Source organism: Sceloporus occidentalis, unplaced genomic scaffold (assembly GCF_023333645.1).
Source record: "Sceloporus occidentalis isolate IW3139 unplaced genomic scaffold, rSceOcc1.0.p SCAF_2, whole genome shotgun sequence".
NCBI classification, from domain to species: domain Eukaryota; kingdom Metazoa; phylum Chordata; class Lepidosauria; order Squamata; family Phrynosomatidae; genus Sceloporus; species Sceloporus occidentalis.
The window spans coordinates 124978415-124996100 of NW_028316982.1; the positions used below are offsets into that span (position 1 = coordinate 124978415).

The window sequence follows — 17686 nt, forward strand, 5'->3', positions numbered from 1 at the left end:
CACCCATTGACCAGCTCTCACCACACCAAATCACCATACAAGCACTATTGAACTTTTGAATGGAAAATCATAGCACAACAGTGGCAGGAAAGAGGGTCATTAATAGAGTTTTGTGATATTAAAAAGGAACACATTTTAAAAGAGTAAGAATGGGAGAAGAACAGAGCAACAGCAATGTCATGCAGTAACCCTCTTCCAGGGGCACTATTCTCCTATTGTAATTCCATATTACAGTATTTGCACATGAGATGAGCCTCGTAGTCTTCACTAGCCAGTGACAGTAGATTTTCTCATTCAAAATGTACTTTGGGAGTTCCACTCTCCCACCTTACTCTCACTCTGAAACTATCTCTTCTAGAGAAAGCAGATAAACTCCCACTTCATTCAGGCAATCTGGTAGGCACTATGAGTCCTTACCTTACTCATCCTACAGCAGGCATCCATGTACTCATCCAAGCTGTCACTTGTGGGATACCTTCTTAAGGGATGAGCAGGTAATGCCACTTCTCCTAAGTGGTCATTTTTATAATCATCATGAAGACTCTTCTCATCTAAACGTGTAGAGGGGAGGAGAGAGGAACTGCCCTCTTCATAGGTTTTGTCCTGAAAACATTCTTCTTGGCTGCTACTCAAAAAAGACTGTTCAGTATGCTTTTTCTCTCGACAGTCAGCATCCTTATCTAAGGAAACTGCAGAAGTCTGCATCTGTTCAGCATAGTGTTCCACCGGCTTCTTGCAGTTTGAGATGCAAGGACAGGCATCCATAGTGTCTTTGTATGTTTTCATTAGTGTATGATCAGCTGCTGGAGAGGAAGAGGCACTCAAAACTCCAGAGTCACAAGAAGAATTTCTGCTGTGCAGCACAAAGTTCTTTTCAGAGTTGGCTCCATGATGCAATGTCACACCAGAATCTTCTGGTTCACATTTGTCTGACCTTGGAACCTGGCATTTCGGTGTCAAGGTGTTGAGACCAGAGAGTACAGCAAAATGTTCTGTTTTTCCTGGAGTATCACTTAGGAGTACTGAACTCGCCTGTTGCAGCACGCTTAATTCAGTAGATCCAGGTTTGTCTAAAGAGTCTGAAGCTGTAGGAAGACCTTGTCTTAGTCCTTGACATTTTTCACTTATTGTCTTCATGTTTGTCAAAATCACCTTGTTATCAGATGGTGGGTTATTTTTGCCTAACAAAATAATATAAATAAAGATTTAAGTCACTGAGAATTTTAATCACTGATAAAACATACATACCTAAAACTATGTGTCACAGTCCAACTACAGGACTCATTCTGTTTTTTGTAATTTATCAGAAGCCCTTCCTTTAATCCAATCTGTCTACCGCAGGGAAAGGCAAGGTGGAAGGGGTGGGGGGCAGTCTTCCCCAGTTTCAGTCCTGCAAGCAACTTTGTCACATTTTGACTAATTATTGGTTGCCCCCTCTTTTTTTTCTTTTTTGGTATTGAGGGTCTCGATGCCGGGGAGGTAAATCACCACATTTATGTCTAGGTTTGAGTGTTTTCTTTGTGAATTTTTAAAAAAAATGTTTGGCGGCTTGGGAGGCTTCTGGGGGAAGAGGTGCTTCATTTTGCCACATAGGCCACATTTTGTTCACCTCTGGTGTAGAGACTGGTTGTAAATAATCTGGGAAAAGAGAAATTTCATTGACATATACCTGAAGGCAACCTCTTCTCCAGACAGCCCAGAGGAAAACCAGCCCAATTAAGGCATAAAACACTCTTCCTGAAATTCCGTAACATGAGAGCAGAGAATCACAAGTATTAAATATTCTCCCATACTCAAACCCCTTTGATAGTGAAAAACCAGCATATTAGGGTAATCTTCTAGTGATGTTTGTTTCATACATATAGTTGGATGTGATGTACCAATGTTTCATTTGGCATAAATGAAGGTTAGATTTTATGCTTAAAATAAACTATTTAATGTGTGTGCTTTCAAGTTCTGTGTAAATTTACAGAACCATAGAATCATAGAGTTGTAAGAGATCCAGTCCGACATCTTGAAATGCAGAAAATCACAATCAAAGCATCCATGACAGATGGCCATCCAGCCTCTGCTTAAAGACCTCCAAGGAAGGAGATTCCACTACACTCCGAGGAAGGAGTGTGTTCCACTGTCAAACAGCCCTTACTGTCAAGAAGTTCCTCCTAATGTTGAGTCTTTTATTTATTTTCGTACAACTTTGTTTCAGTCTTGGAACCATTTTTATAGCAACTACTCTTCTGAGTGAATTAACAAAATAATGTTTGAAGTTTAAAGACTCGAAATTAGCAAGCCAAGTTCAAAACCCTGTTTGGTCATGAAATTTACCATGTGACCTTAAACTGTTACTATTTCTCATCAAATCTACCTTTCAGAGTTCTTGTGAAGACTAAAAGCTAGACAGGAAACATGTAGTGTACATTCCTAACATTCCTAATTCTCCTCCTCTTCCTCCTCCTCTTCCCATTCTGGACAGAATATTTGTATTCTGGAAAATAGCTTGCAACAGCAACTTTCCAGACAGCCATATGCATTAAATTTACCCACTGAACAACACAAGAGGGGAGAAATGCCACAATCCACAAGCATTTCCACAGGGAGTATTTTATACTAATCTATCTAAGTAAAACATCTATATTCCAGGAAAGAATCCACAATATCAGCTTTCCAAATAGCCCACCCTCTGTAATTCATCAGTTACATAAGAGCAGATGGGAGAGATGTAACAAATCACAAATATTCCACAGGAACCACCTTCTCAGGACATTCTGGGCAAAACAGCTGTATTTTGGGAAATAATCTTGAACACCCATTCTCCAGGTACATGCAGCTAGATGAGTGTGGTGCAAGAACCACAAAATTTTTATAGATACCACCTCCTTGAACCTATCCATATATTGTTTCCTGATAAGTTGGCATTCTAGGCCATGTTCTAGAATTTAGGAGTTTGGCCCATAGTATTAAGAAATGATTCCTATTAATTTTTTTCTGCCTTCTTGCTTCACTACCATCTGTTCAGAAGAACAGACAGAAGAGGGGCCCTCCCTCCATTCATCTGCCATGGCCAGGGCTCAAGGGGAGAGAAGAACAATTGAACTTGACCCCTTCCCTATTGAAATTCCCTTGTGCTTTTGTGTCATGTCTTTTTTTAGATTGTAAGCCTAAGGACAGTGAACTGTCTAACAATTTTGTAAGATGCTCTGAGAGTATTTCCAAAGAGTGGGGTATAACAATGGCCCTTATCACACGTGGGGGGGGGGGGGGGTTGCAGCTCAGATCCACAATTACTCCTGTTCTAGCAATGCAAAAAGTGATGTTTTTTCACATCAGATCCGGAGTCACTCCTGTCTAGCAATGCGAATTCACGCTAAAATGTGATGTTTTACCACACCTGGTTGCCTTTCCATTGCCCTTCCGAATTGAGCGGGAAGCGGAGTCAGTTTGATTCCAAGCAAGTCACGTGATGCAGATTCGAGCAAAGCAGGGTGAGAGCACATTGTATCACCACACTGGAGCATACTTTGAGGGTGGGGTTCTGGATGCTGTCATCCTTCCCCGCCCCCTCCTTAGCTGTCATCCTTCATCAGGATGAAGGAGCAGTAGGGGATGATGGGATAGGTGACAGGGTAGCAGAGGGGGAGAGATGGGGATGCAGGAGCAGCAGGGGATGATGGGATACGTGTTAGGTTGGCAGAGGGAGTGAGATGGGGATGCAGGGGCAGCAGGGGATGATGGGATAGGTGGCAGGGTGGCAGAGGGGGCGAGATGGGGATGCAGGAGGAGGAGGGGGATGATGGAGCAGGACACAGGGGGCCAAGGAGGGCGACATCGGAGTGGTTTTCCACACCAGACCAATTCGAAGTGAAATCGAAGTGAGCTTCAAAGCGAATTCTGTGAATTCCACTTTTTTTCCGATTTCACCAAAATGTGGAAGCCCCACGGAAGGAGCTCGCATAGAAAGGAATCGCGTCTGAAAACACATTCACGTTATGACATGAATCCGAATCGTTGGACCCACACTCACGTTGGAACTGAGCTGCAAGAGCTCTAAAAATCTCCATGTGATAAACTCTAGTAACAACAACAACAGCCATATTTTGCAACTGATGAGTTTGGTAAATGTAACTATGTGGAATGTTGACATTCTGGCCATCTTTCACAACACAAATGTGTTTTATTTATTTTATCTGGGATAAGTAATAGAAGGTGATTGATTACTAATTTCTTTGCCTTGTTCCATCACTTCCATCTTTTGCATCTGCTGGGCTTGTTCCCTTGGTTTCCTGAAATGCTGGCATTCCTGGCCACTTTCTGAAATGCAGATGTTTGGCCTGGAATGAAGTACAACAAGGTTTCTATGGAATGTCTGTGTATTTTGGCATCTTTCCCACCTGGTTTTGTGTGGTTGGTGCATTTGGTAGGCATCTACCTCATCTACCACATTAGGCAACAGGATAGCTTGGGCCAGTGCCACCAGTGAAAGATAATGTTGAATAAAATATGGTAGCTTAATATTTAAACAACTACAAGATTATTCTGTTATCTTTCCTGCAACAGACTAACATAACTAATTCCCTGAAAAGTTTGCTAGTTGTTCCTTTGTGTAAGAAAACACACACACACACACACACTTTCAAAGCAACAATCCAGTATGGCAGACCTCCATTTCTCCATTAACATCACCCTCCCTTATTTTATTTCTACTTTTTAAAATGCATGTCTCCAGTTTTATACTCTTGTCCACCCCATAGCTGCTCTTTTGTTCCCCTGCTAAAGTTTATACTTCAGGGAATGGGATGGTTTCCTAAGAAATACTAGTATATATTTCATATTTACTTTAAAAATGATTTACTTTCAAAATTCATATTTTTGTTCATGTGTCTAAGGAGATTATCAAACCAGCTCTTTTCATGGTATAGTCATGCAATTACAGTCAGCCCTGCACATTTGCAGCTTTGACACTCATGGTTTTGATTATTCGTAAGGTCAAGCCATGAGCACATGCACTCATCCTCCTCCTTTCTCCTGGGCTTTTCCCCTCAGGAAAAAAGCCCAGGAGGGAGAAGCCAGGAAGGGTGCATGCGCTAACTGTGTTTGTTTCCCAGCCGGCCAGGCAACAATCCAGAGGAGAAATAAATAAATAAATAAATAAATAAATAAATAAATAAATAAATAAATGAAGTCGAAGGCTTTCATGGCCGGCATCCATAGGTTTTTTTGTGGGTTTTTCGGGCTATCTGGCCATGTTCTAGCAGAGTTTCTTTCTGAGGTTTGGCCAGCATCTGTGGCTGGCATCTTCAGAGAATGCTTTGCCTGGAAAAATTGGTTGTATATATACTGTGTGAGCCTGGGAATGCAGGAGTGATTTGCATGTGTATTGTTCTGTGTTGATGGCTGGCCTCAGCCTGGGAGGCTAATGCAAACGAGGATTAATGTCTGCTAATTGGTGATCAGTTATCTGCTGGGAAAGCCCCTGACTCTGAATGGTTTCCTATTTGCATTTGCTGAGTCCTTATTTTGCTATTCTTCAGGACTGGTAGCCAAATTTTGTTCACTTTCAAAACACTGAAGGTCTCAGGGGATCACTGGAGCCAGGATCAGACTGAAGGAGCAGGCAGGGGATGATTGGATAGGTCGCAGGGGGTCACTGGAGCCAGGATTTGGCTGAAGAAGCAGGCAGGGGATGATGGGATAGGTCACAGGAGGTCACTGGAGCCAGAATCGGACTGAAAGAGCAGTCAGGGGATGATGGGATAGGTGACAGTTAGGACAAGATGGCATGAAGGAGGAGGAGGGGGATTAAGGAACAGGACGCAGGGGGCCAAGGGGGGGTGACATCAGAGTGATCTTCCACACCAGACCAATTCGAAGTGAAATCGAAGTGAGCCTGAAAGCAAATTCTGTGAATTCACTTTTTTTCTGATTTCACCAAAATGAGGAGTCACTTTGGATTCACTGAGGAAGCGCCATGGAAGAAGCGCCCATAGAAAGGAATCTCATCGGATAACACATTCACATTATGATGTGAATTCGCATCCTGGACCCCAGATCTGAGCTCCAAAAATCCCCAAAAACCTCAGTGTGATAAAAGCCTAGGTTTCCCTACTCCCAAATTGCAAATTTTACCTAGGCATCATGCTGTGATAACTAAGGCAATAACAAGCTATTTTCTCCCAAGACTTTTTGCAGCCTATCTCTGCTTCCACATGGGCTAGAGACATTTTTAAAACAAAAATGAAAGCTTATCATCTGGGCCAGCTAATGGTCCTAAAAGGTACTAGGCAGAATGCCTACAATCTCGCTTTAATCCAGCTATCATATGCCAACCCTAGAGGTGGGTAACCAATGGAAACAGTCTCTCTTGGTCTGAATATTATTGGTTGTGTAGCTGAGAATAAAGAAATGGCAGGTGTGTCATCTTCTGCAAGTAAATCTTGAAGGTACTAAACAACAACAACAACCATGTGCTGTGGAATTAAAATTGATACAATCATGTCCCTCCCAAACAAACAAGTGGAGAGAACAGGACAAAATTCAGCTAGTAGCTCCTGTTGAATCCAGTGCTGATTGTGTTTGAGAAGACCTTTTATATCAAGTGTTCATTGATTAAATAGATCTATCCCTGGTTGGGATTAGCAGTTGGCTTTGAGCTATGATGGGTTCGATTCCTCTCTTGGCCAGTGTTGCCAATTTCTGGGAAATTCCCTGGAATCTGGGAACTTTAATTACTTTCCGGGGATTTTGACTGAATAATAATAATAAATATTGGGGAATTCTGTGGATTTTGGTAAAACATTCAGGAGATATCTTCAAAGCTTGTTGGCAACACTGCTCTTGGCCATAAAACCCAATGGACGACCTTGGGCAAGTCTTATGCTCTCAGTCTCAGGAGAAGGCAATGGCAAATCTCCTCTGAACAAATCTTGAGAAGAAAACTCTATGATAGGAAAACTCCATGATAGCCTTAAGATCACTATAAGTTGGAAATGACTTGAAAGCACACAACAACATTTAATGGTAAGTAGGTGGAAGACTGAGGCAGGAAGGCCAAAATTAGTTTTAAAATATTTGTAAGAATAGTTAGCAGTTATGTAACGCTTCCAAAATAATGTTGACTTTTTAAAAAGAAGAAGAAATGGCTACTAACAGTCACCCTATTTTTTGGAACCAACATGAATAACTGACAAAACCTCTGCATCATTTGTGATACGAGACACTGGAGAAATTACAGAATCAAGTCCATGATCCACTGAAAAATAGTAGGGAAGGGGTCACTCATTCCCAGGCTTCTTATTTTCATTTCTTTCTCCATGCTTTAGTTATTTGTTCCCAGTTCTCTCCTTCCCAAAACAGTGGCCTTTCCTTTATGCCACACAGACACACACACACAGACACACACAACCTTTTCATATCACAAAGAGATCTTATTTTAAACAAATGATGACATCTGTGTTTTCTGCCATGTCCAAGAAACCAGTCATTTCCTTTCTGAAACAATGGACATTCTCCACTTCTCTGATGTGTGTGGGAAAAGGGATCTTGGTAATCAAACACCACTGTTGATGCTGCTCTGAAAAATGAAGAAGGAAGCTCTTTGGTTCTTCACAACTACAATCTACGAGCTGTATCTAGCTGATGCCAGCTTCTTAATACAATGTATAAAGGAGGCACAAATGCTGGGTACGTTCCCCCATACCCAGGCACCTATGCTGCACGTTCCATATAGAATCATAGAGTTGGAAGAGACCACAAGGGCCATCCAGTCCAACCCCATTCTGCCATGCAGGAAATCACAATCAAAGCATCCCCTATGACAGATGGCCATCCAGCCTCTGTTTAAAGACCTCCAAGGTAGGAGACTCCACCACTCTCCAAGGGAGTGTGTTTTACTGTCGGACAGCCCTTACTGTCAGGATGTTCCTCCTAATGTTGAGGTGGAATCTCTTTTCCTGTAGCTTGCGTGTATTGTTCCGGGTCCTGTTCTTTAGAGCAACAGAAAACAAACTTGCTCCCTCCTCAATATGATATCCCTTCAAATATTTAAACAGGGCTATCATATCACCTCTTAACCTTCTCTTCTCCAGGTTAAACATCCCCAGCTCCCTGAATCATACCTCATAGGACATGGTTTCCAGACCCTTCACAATTTCAGTCCCCCTCCTTTGGACACACTCCAGTTTCTCAACATCCTTTTTGAACTGTGGTGCCCAGAACTGGACACACTATTCCAGGTGGGGCCTCACTAAAGCAGAATAGAGTGGCACTATTACTTCCCTTGATCTAGACATTATACTTTTATTGATGCAGCCTAAAATTGCATTGGCCTTTTTTGCTGCCACATCGCACTGTTGACTCATGTTCAACCTGTGGTCTACTAGGACTCCTAGATCCCATTCACTCATAGTCTCAGGTGTCCCCCATCCTATATCTGTGCATTTTGTTTTTCTGTCCTAAGTGCAGTACCTTACATTTCTCCCTGTTAAAGTTCATTTTGTTAACTTTGACCCAGCTTTCTAGTCTATTCAGGTCATTTTGAATTTGGATCCTGTCCTCTGGGGTGTTAGCTATTCCTCCTAATTTGGTGTTATCTGCAAATTTGATGAGTATATAGGTGAACTCCTTGATTGGGTAAATGATCTGTGTCTAATAAGGTAATAGTCAACAGATTCACTAGGCAAGTAAGCAACCATGTTTCAGAATCAAATTTAACAATGTGATTTGTTAAATGTACATCGGCAGTCTAGGATTCCTTTTTACTCAAACAAAAGCATGTGTCTGGATTGGGATTGACACATGTGATTCAGATTATGAGTTTAACCTTTCCCCATCTAGTTTTTATTTAAACATTCATCCCAGCCACTAAGGAAAAAAAAATCTCCATTGATATCAACTGAGATGTTTCTTTTAAAAATAAATAAAATCCCTAAATCAGGAGGAGTAGCCATTTTAAATATTTTTTCTACCTCAGGGACAGAATCTGTGTGGCCTCCTAGGTGTGAATCAATTGTAACTCCCATCAACCCTACAATAATTATGAATGTCAAGAGTTGCATTTCAACAGTATCTCCAATTTTCATAAAGTTTAATGTCTCCTCGATCCATGCACAGTTGACCCAATCAAGATCAGTGCACTATGTGATTGCTTTAAGATCAGTGGTGGGCAACTATGGAAGACTAGGAGTCCACTTTAACCTTCAGGACAGATTGGCAGGACACAGCCCCACTGCACCAGCTCCCACAAAAAAAAAAAAATCATTTTGCTGGCAAATACTCCTCAAAACCCTATATTCCCATTGGGGCATTCCTGGGCCTGCAGAGGGCATTATGGAGCATTTTCAGGTATTCTGTGGCAAAACAAACCCAGGCGGAGGTGTCCAATGGGGTCCCAATCATGGCAGAAATGCCCACCACAGACCCTAGAGATCTTTTCTTTCTTTCTTTCTTTCTTTCTTTCTTTCTTTCTTTCTTTCTTCATTTACACTTTGGAGCAATTTTATTTTTTTGCAAAAAGAAATAGTGTCCTTGGGGGCTCCTGGATGCCCCAAAAATGGCCCTGGAGAGCAGCATGTGGCCCACAGGCCAAACTTTGCCCACCCTGCTCTAGAGTTTATACAGGGATACACAGGTGCATACTAAATGCGTAACATTTTGTATAGATTGATCCATACACTGCAGTCTCCCATCTGTAAAAATAGAGAAGTGGTAGTAGGGAAAATGTGGAAAGAATGTGTGTTCTTCCTGGTCTCTGTGCAGTCCCACATATGGATTCTGTGACAGATGTTTTTGTCAGATTGAAAAGTTGCTGTCACAGTGATGGCCTTCTCTGACCTGGCTACACCACCACGCTCCATGAGTCAAGGTGCCCTCAACATTCAGCATGGCTATTACTACTTTGGCATTGATGACATTGGCACCAATGCTGGCTTCAGAACTCATCATGGAGGCAGTTCCCTTTACATTGGCCCATCTTGACTGGTCCGTCAATCACTGAAACCCAAAGTGAAGCTTCTTCCTCTTCTATGGCTTCAATGAGAACCTTTAAAAAGGAATTAAAACAGAGATAAAGGAGGTAAGCATGGAACTTCCACTGGAAATACTTCCCACCCAGCCTATGACTGATGCTCAGGCTCCATTTTCCTCCATTTCCCTTCAGCCAGTTCTGGGAAAGATCATCTGGCATTCTGTCTTATATAGGCAATGTTACAGGACTCAGGTGAGATCCAAGTCATCAAGTCAACATCCAAAGGGCAGATCAAGGAACACATCCATCCCAGATAGAGTTCTTTCTCATCTTGTAATTCTGGCTTCTATAGGTGCTGATCATTTTTGGTAACATATCCCTGCAATCAAGAGTCTTCTCATGGGTTTTGTTTGTCTACAACCATTTCCCCCATCCAGTAAACAACATTGGGAACAGTACTTTTCATCTCTATCACTTCATTGGTATCATGGAATTCCAAGGCACAGGCTGTGGCCATATGGGTTTCATTTTCACAGGAGATGAGAACACTTGCTGCCATACTGCCATATATGTCTTCTTTTCTGAATCACAGAGGGTCTTTCAGATGTTACTAGAAAATAGCAATGGGCATTTTCTACCACTGGAGGGAGACTTCATGGTTGTAGCCTTATGGCCACAGGCCCCAACTCCCTTTTCTCTTCCTACTTCAGTCACCATCAGCCAGATGCAAACACTTCAGCCTCAGTCTTCCTATGACCACTGCTTTGGCATCTCTAGTGTTAGCCTCAGTCACAGTCTTGGTATTGACCCAGTAACATTCTTAGTCATCTGTACTGCAGATTCTTATGTGACTTGCTGCATTGGGGGGTATCTCCTTCCTTGGTCTTGGTTTTCATTAGGCAAACAAGTTGCTTTTTTATTGCGTGTACATGATTTCTTGTTGGACTTAAAGTCCTCTTCTCATAAGTTGCCTCCACTTCACCTGTCATGAGTGTGGGAAACCAAACTCTTCTATCATACATAGGTGCAGTACAGACCATCCAAAAAGGATGGCCTCCTGGCGCCTCGTTTTGCCCCCCAGGGAAGCCGCAGCTGTCAAAAAGTGCGGCTTTCCTGCATAGCGAAAAGAACTCGCTGCGCTTGTGATGCTCGAGTGCGCCAATGGCACAATCGTGACATCACAATGGCGGTGTGACGTGCAGACATCATTTAACAATGACGGTGCCCGTATACACAGGGCACCGCCATTGTTATGGCACCACGCCGTAGTAGGGTTAGGGCGTAGTACAGTTGCCACACAGTCCCTTAACCCTACTACACTGCCAGCACGGCGCAAAAGGCGTGTTTGTACCATGCCATGGAGAAGTTATATGGAGCAGCTGATCCATATGGTGAAAACTCTTGGCTTGGAAATCAAGCAGCCCCACCATCTGTGAAGGATTCCGTATTCTAGCTGGTTCATGCTGACACTAATACACACATTCCCACCTTCACATTTATCCACTTTGCTCAAAGTCATGAGAGAACAAACCCTCTTTCCTACCCCTTACACATGGAGAATTGTGTGCAGAACAGGATAATTTTCTTTGCAGGGATGCCTAAAGAGAAATCATGGCAAAAGGCGCACTCTGCCCTGGCAGAGAGTAGGAGAAACAAATTTTAAATCATGTAAAGAATTTTTTCTGAAAGTAGCAACTTATCAAGTTTCCATTCTAGAACCAACACCATTTAAGGGAGCAAGTGCAATTTTTTTCCCAGTTAACTGCCAGATGACAAGAGGAAGTTGGCATACAGTAAGTCTAACATGTAACCTCTTTCTAGGCTAAACAACATTATCTCCCAGCATCTGGCATTCTACATTACTGTGGGGCCTAACTAAAATTACCAGTTTTGCATCAAAGATCTACTGTTTGACAAAGATGGCCTCTACACAGAGCTAATTTTGACATTCTGGATGTTGAAGGATGCATTTGCAATGCAGAAATAATGCAGTTTGACACTGCTTTAACTGTCATGGCTCAGTGCTATGGAATCATGGGATCCGTAGTTTGTTGTGGAACTAGGCTCTCTGACAGAGAAGGCTAAATATCTCACAAAACTATAAACCTCAGAATTCCATAGCACTGAGCCATGGCAGTTAAAGCAGTGCTGCTGCAACCCTAGTGTCTGGTGGACAGGCAGCAAAGGTACTCCCCTGCCATCCTAAATTTTATTATTTTAGTGTGCAGCAAGAGATGCTCACTCATCTACTCAGCAAATGATGTTTGTGACTGTACCTCCTGATTATATGGCTGCCAGACTCAGACTTTCTCAGTACTAGTTGATGAGAGCTGGCCTGAACCAACAAGAAGCTCATGAATGCTGTTTATCTAATGCTGCTGTTTCTGCAAATGTTTACAATATCTGGACATCCTACAATTCTAATAATACTATAAATATGATGAGATATGTTGTCACAAATAAAATTATTTACAGCTTATATAGTAAAGGTATATTTATAAGGTCAGGGTGATGCAAGGGTCTGAGTGTTGGACTATGACTCTGAACACAAGGGTTTGAATCCCCATTCAGCCATGGAAACCCACTCAGTGACTTCTGGCAAGTCATATTCTCTCAGCCTCAAAGGAAGGCAAAGGCAAGCTCCCTCTCAATAAATCTTGCAAAGAAAACCCTGTGATAGGTTCACCTCAGGGTTGCCATAATGACTTGAAGGCACACAACAGCAACAGCAACAACAACAACAACAACAAGAAGGCTTGTAATAGCCTCCAGGAGTTCCTTACTGTACAATGTTCTCTCTTTTACAATCAATAAACAGCAAGAGACAGCTTGTAGTAGTATTCCATATGAAAAAATGTGCAATTTCAACAGTTCAAAATTCAAATAATACAAAGGTTTACTTAATGCTAACTGCTGTAAAAAATGGCTGGTAACAATGTGAAAAGGGCTAAATAACCTAATGACACCAGATCCCTTTTAATTGTGGAAGCTAAGCAGGATCAGCCCTGGTTAGTACTTGGATGGGAAACTGCCAACGAATACCAGATGCTGTAGGCTATGTTTCAGAGAAAGGGACAGCAAAACCACCTCTTACGAATTCTTACCTAAGAAAATCTTATGAAAGTTAACAGGTGCCTTGAAAGCGTGTGTATACACACAGAGAGAACAATGAGAAAATAAAGTCTGTTGTCAAATACAGACAGGTAGGATTTTCAAATTCTGACTGGCTGGGAGTCAAAGCAGATGCCGGGCAACTTGTATTACTAATTTATGATGACTAGCTGAGCAAAACTTCACAGCTGGGAACAACCTGGGTGAAGACTGCTGAAAGGAAGATAGTGCAACTAGTGATTGGGGTAGAGCATCTGGAGAAATTCTCTGCCATGAGAAAGACATTGGCATAGGGAATAGAGCTTCTTCACATGGGATTTCATCCCACAGGATGTTTTGCAAGGAGAAGGACAAAAGCGACATCCTTTTGTGTAAGCGTAACCTGCGTGCATAATGGGCAATACTACAACAAACCCTGCATTTTCTTTCTTTCTGTGCATGCCTTTTTTTTTATCCTTAGCACCACACCACTCTTCACATGGGATATTGTGATTCATTTCAGTGATTTCCCCTGAATGAACACAAAGTGCTTGACTGGTTGGATCATGCCCACTGTATATATTAAAATCTATTTGTCTATGTGCTTGGCAAATATTGAAAATAAATATTCTAGATGGTTTATAGCAGGAGTTCCCAACCTGGTCTGCCCACACCCCCAGGGGGTGCAAGCTGGAATTTCAGGGTATGTGACAAACAGAAGCTTGTGTCCTTGAGTGACAAATCATGGATATAACTTATTTTTTCTGAATAAATTAGAATCTAATTGCTCAATTTAGATTTGCATGTTATGCATGGAGTTAAACACTTTTTTTAAAGTTCAATTTGTTCATGTACAGTATTGTATGCGGTTTAATTTGTGCTTCAAAAATGAGAAAATAACTTCTTCATCTTCAAATGTGTTATTACTTTTGTAGGGGGGTGCAAACAACAAACATTTTCTAGGCATGTGAACATACAAAAAGTCTGGGAACAACTAGTTTATAGTACTGTATTGACAAGTGCACAGAAACCAAACCAAACCAAACTGCATAGGAAGAGGAATTAGTCTGCTAACTGTACAGCTACAACTGTGACATAATCCCTTATTATTAATCAAAGATGTCTTGTCTTTCCTCACCCACTTCAAATTCTCAAAATAACAAAGGAGAAGCCCTCTAATATAACTCCAAGTACACTTGCTTCTCTCCCACAAATACTGACTTGTTTCTATCCCCAACTCACATCTGGGTATTTTGTATTTTTGTTTGTTTTGGAGTTTGGGAGAAAACAACCATTTAAAATAATAGAGGGTGATATGTCAAGAGGAATTTATAAACTGAGAATTCTTTTCTTTCCCACATTAATGTTGCAGGGAAAACACAGATTTGGGAAACTTACATTTTCTTGGTTTTTAATTAGAGCTGTTATATAGTATCTAGAGTTTCTTTTCTTTTTCATTTTGTTTTCTTTCTAACCTCATTCTTTATCACCAATGAATTGTTTCTAAAATACAGCTCCATCTCAGATATGCAGTCTCTGTGATCAGAGTCCAACATTAAGCATGGTTCTATGGAAAGTTCTTAAACCTGAACTGTCCCCAAACAGCAGTGTTCATTGACCTTGTCTTTTGCTGCTGTGTGGTCAGAAAAGTCAGTGGCTAGAGAATGCATCTCTGAAGTGATAAGCAGACAATCCAACTTGGGCAAGCTGTGGGGAGGAATAAACTATCTAAACATTTCACTTGCCACAAAATTCTGTGAATCCATTATAAATGTTCAAAATGGTTGTTCTGAACTCATTTGCAAAAATGGGTGCCATAAAAATCTCAAAGGCACAGTGAAGTGCAGTTGAGACAATGCTTTTCATTCAGTGAGCTGTAGGGGTAGGGTATGCAGGCAAGGTTTTGAATTATAGTTGCCCCTTGGAACTCACGGAGGATCATGGAGATTTCTGATGCCCCCCCTGGTGCGTTCAAAATCGCACTCATATTCAAACCCCATAGGTTTGAATGGGGCGTATGTATGCAGAGCACATGGCACATAGAGGTTAATGGCGGTCACCCCTCCACGTATTTTCAAGTCTGTGGATTTCAAGTCCACAGACTTGGAGGGGCGACTGTACATTCAAGACAAATGTACCTGACCAACATAAGTCAACAAGTGACTTGAAGGTACACACAGAAACACATACAAGGTACCCCGGGGTAACAATAACTAAGTACGGCTATGAGAGCTCTTCTAGGTTTCCATGAAAAATAAGCTAATAATTATAGTTCTATGTCTCTCTGCATGATTTGCATCTCTGTCCTCTACTCCCAATCTGCTTTTAGTTCAAGGTAGAGAGTGGATATTCTGCCACATCTTGGCACCATGTATGGCATACAATCACTTCTTATGCAGACGTTTTATCTTAATGAAGAAACAAAACAAAGTTCAGAAGATGCCTGTTGCATTTCTTATAGAGTCATTGCTCCAGGCTTCCTTCCTTCCAGTATGTGTTTCTGTGGGGGGAACTACATTCACCGATCCCTGTGGAAACATCAAAGGTGGGCCAAATAAGGCAATAAATGTTTACCCTGACTGATAAAGAGAAATTCTTTCTCAATATAAGAGTACAAGTTTTTTCCAATTCTAATTCAGAACAAAAGTGTACCTGTATTGCTAAAAGTTTTAGAAATTTTGCTTCAAATTAGGAATATATATTAATCAGGCATAGATTGTACCATTTTGCCCTGATAAACATAGAAAATACCACTATTGCAATAGACTACAAACTGAATAAAGGAATCATTTTAGTCTTTACCAAAGAGCTTCAGATTTCCTGGGATTCAAGCTGGTCTAATCATAAAATTAGTGCCTCAAAACATTAGAAACAGTTCTTGGTGCCCTGAAATTTGTGCAATAGGGCTATGTCTGTTCCATTCTTAATTTGCAAACATACTATAACATCCTATAACATGCTATAACATTGCTTCAGTATCAAAGATACTGCCTGAAATGCTATATTATGTCTGCAACGGTCCTAACTTGCTAACAAAACCATCACAGATCTTCAAGAGCTGCATGAGATGTATGGGATGTTTCTATGTATTTCAGCCACTTACCTTTTTTCCATGGGACACTGATTGTGAATGACTGGTGCCAACTGAACATCCTGGATCGTCTAAACATCTGGCTGGTGGAAGAGCAGGCTTATGAATTAAAGTTCATCAGTGACATGTAGCAACGTCTTCAGAATCATGCTGCTAGAGGGAGCTCCTTGAGGATAAAGCACAGAGTGAAGTGGAATGGTCTTTAACATTCCCAAAGTTTCCCAGGTTTCCCAAAGACAATGGAAGAGAGAAGAAACTCACATGTTTTGTCTTCTCATCCAAGTTGCAAAGCAATGGAGACAGGTACCATGGCTCACAAAACTTAATGCTCATTGCAGAAGCTACTGCTGCCAGAGAGCTGTTCTTCTGGAGGCTGCAGAATTGCAACTAGGCAGGCAGCCAGCTGTGACTTTAAAAGGGAGCAGCCCTGTGGAATGCATCTCCCTTAGCTGATAAGTCAAGATGACTGGAGGGGTTTGGACTACCTTAATGCTCTCCTGTGAAAATAAGATACCAATGTGCTTGCATAATGTCAGGTTCTGTTTTTTTGCTTTTAGATTTCAGTAAGATTTACACAGGGAAGGAACAGGATGGAATGTTGTTTTTTCATTCTTGCTTTCCTGTTTCTGATTCCTGTTTCATTGTATGATCCTACTGTACAGCAAATGATTCAACAATAGGAACCTGCAACATTTACACCATTATCCTATACATATCTGCTGAAATCAGAAGTAAGCCCTATTGGCTTCAGTGGGACTTACTCTCAGGTAAATGGTTAGACAATTTAGTGATCAGACTGCAGCTTTACATAGTTAGATCTCTGCCTTACAATATATTTTTAAAAAGAGAATCAGGGTGGCTTGTAAAAAATAAAATCAAAGATATATCTCACTAAAGCAATCCATCTATAAATGCACGTAGGTCCCTTTCCTGCCTGAGCTCAACAGCAGAAAGGAAAGGCTGAGGATTTCTCACCCATCCTCTTCTCTTCTCTGTCCACATCAGAATAAAGACAGCAAGAGATGATGGTGAGGAACTCAGAGGTGCGGGAAATGAGGCTGGGAGGTCAAAAGCGGGGCCCTGTAGCATTCAAGATCCCCGTTAAAGTCAATTCAAAATATAATTATTTTAAAAAATGAACCTTTCACGCTGGAAGTTACAAAGTGGCAGCAAGAATCAGGCTAATACACACAGTGACTCATGCACATACCCCAATCCTATCACTTAAAGGAATATATTATATAATATTATCATAGAATCATAGAGTTGGAAGAGACCACAAGGACCATCCAGTCCAACCCCCTACCATGCAAGAACTGTCAATCAAAGCATCCCCGACAGATGGCCATTGAGCCTCTGTTTAAAGACCTCCAAGAAGGGAGACTCCACTACATTCCAAGGGAATGTGTTCTACTGTCGAACAGCCCTTACTGTCAGGAAGTTCCTCTGAATGTTCAGGTGGAATCTCTTTTCCTGGAGCTTGCATCATTGTTCCGAGTCCTAGTCTCTGGAGCAGCAGAAAACAAGCTAGCTTATATTATTCATCA

At 41.5% G+C, this 17686-nt stretch overlaps 1 protein-coding gene across 3 annotated transcripts in view; it reads right to left on the reverse strand.

The window, feature by feature from the left end:
- The window catches only part of LOC149318981 (uncharacterized), a 37675-nt gene extending 21104 nt beyond the window's left edge, over nt 1-16571 (reverse strand). Inside the window, exons 1-3 of one of the 3 annotated variants that reach the window (XM_089510859.1) lie at nt 16401-16571; nt 16152-16305; nt 418-1181 (exon numbers count right to left, since the gene is read on the reverse strand). In XM_089510859.1, coding sequence (XP_089366985.1) covers nt 418-1181; nt 16152-16218 — 831 coding nt within the window. In that variant the 5' untranslated portion in view covers nt 16219-16305; nt 16401-16571. Of the gene's footprint in view, nt 1-417; nt 1182-9357; nt 10034-16151; nt 16369-16400 lie in introns of those variants that run through there. The other 2 variants (XM_089510858.1, XM_089510860.1) reach the window with 2 other exon arrangements.
- Nucleotides 16572-17686: the final 1115 nt, after the last annotated feature.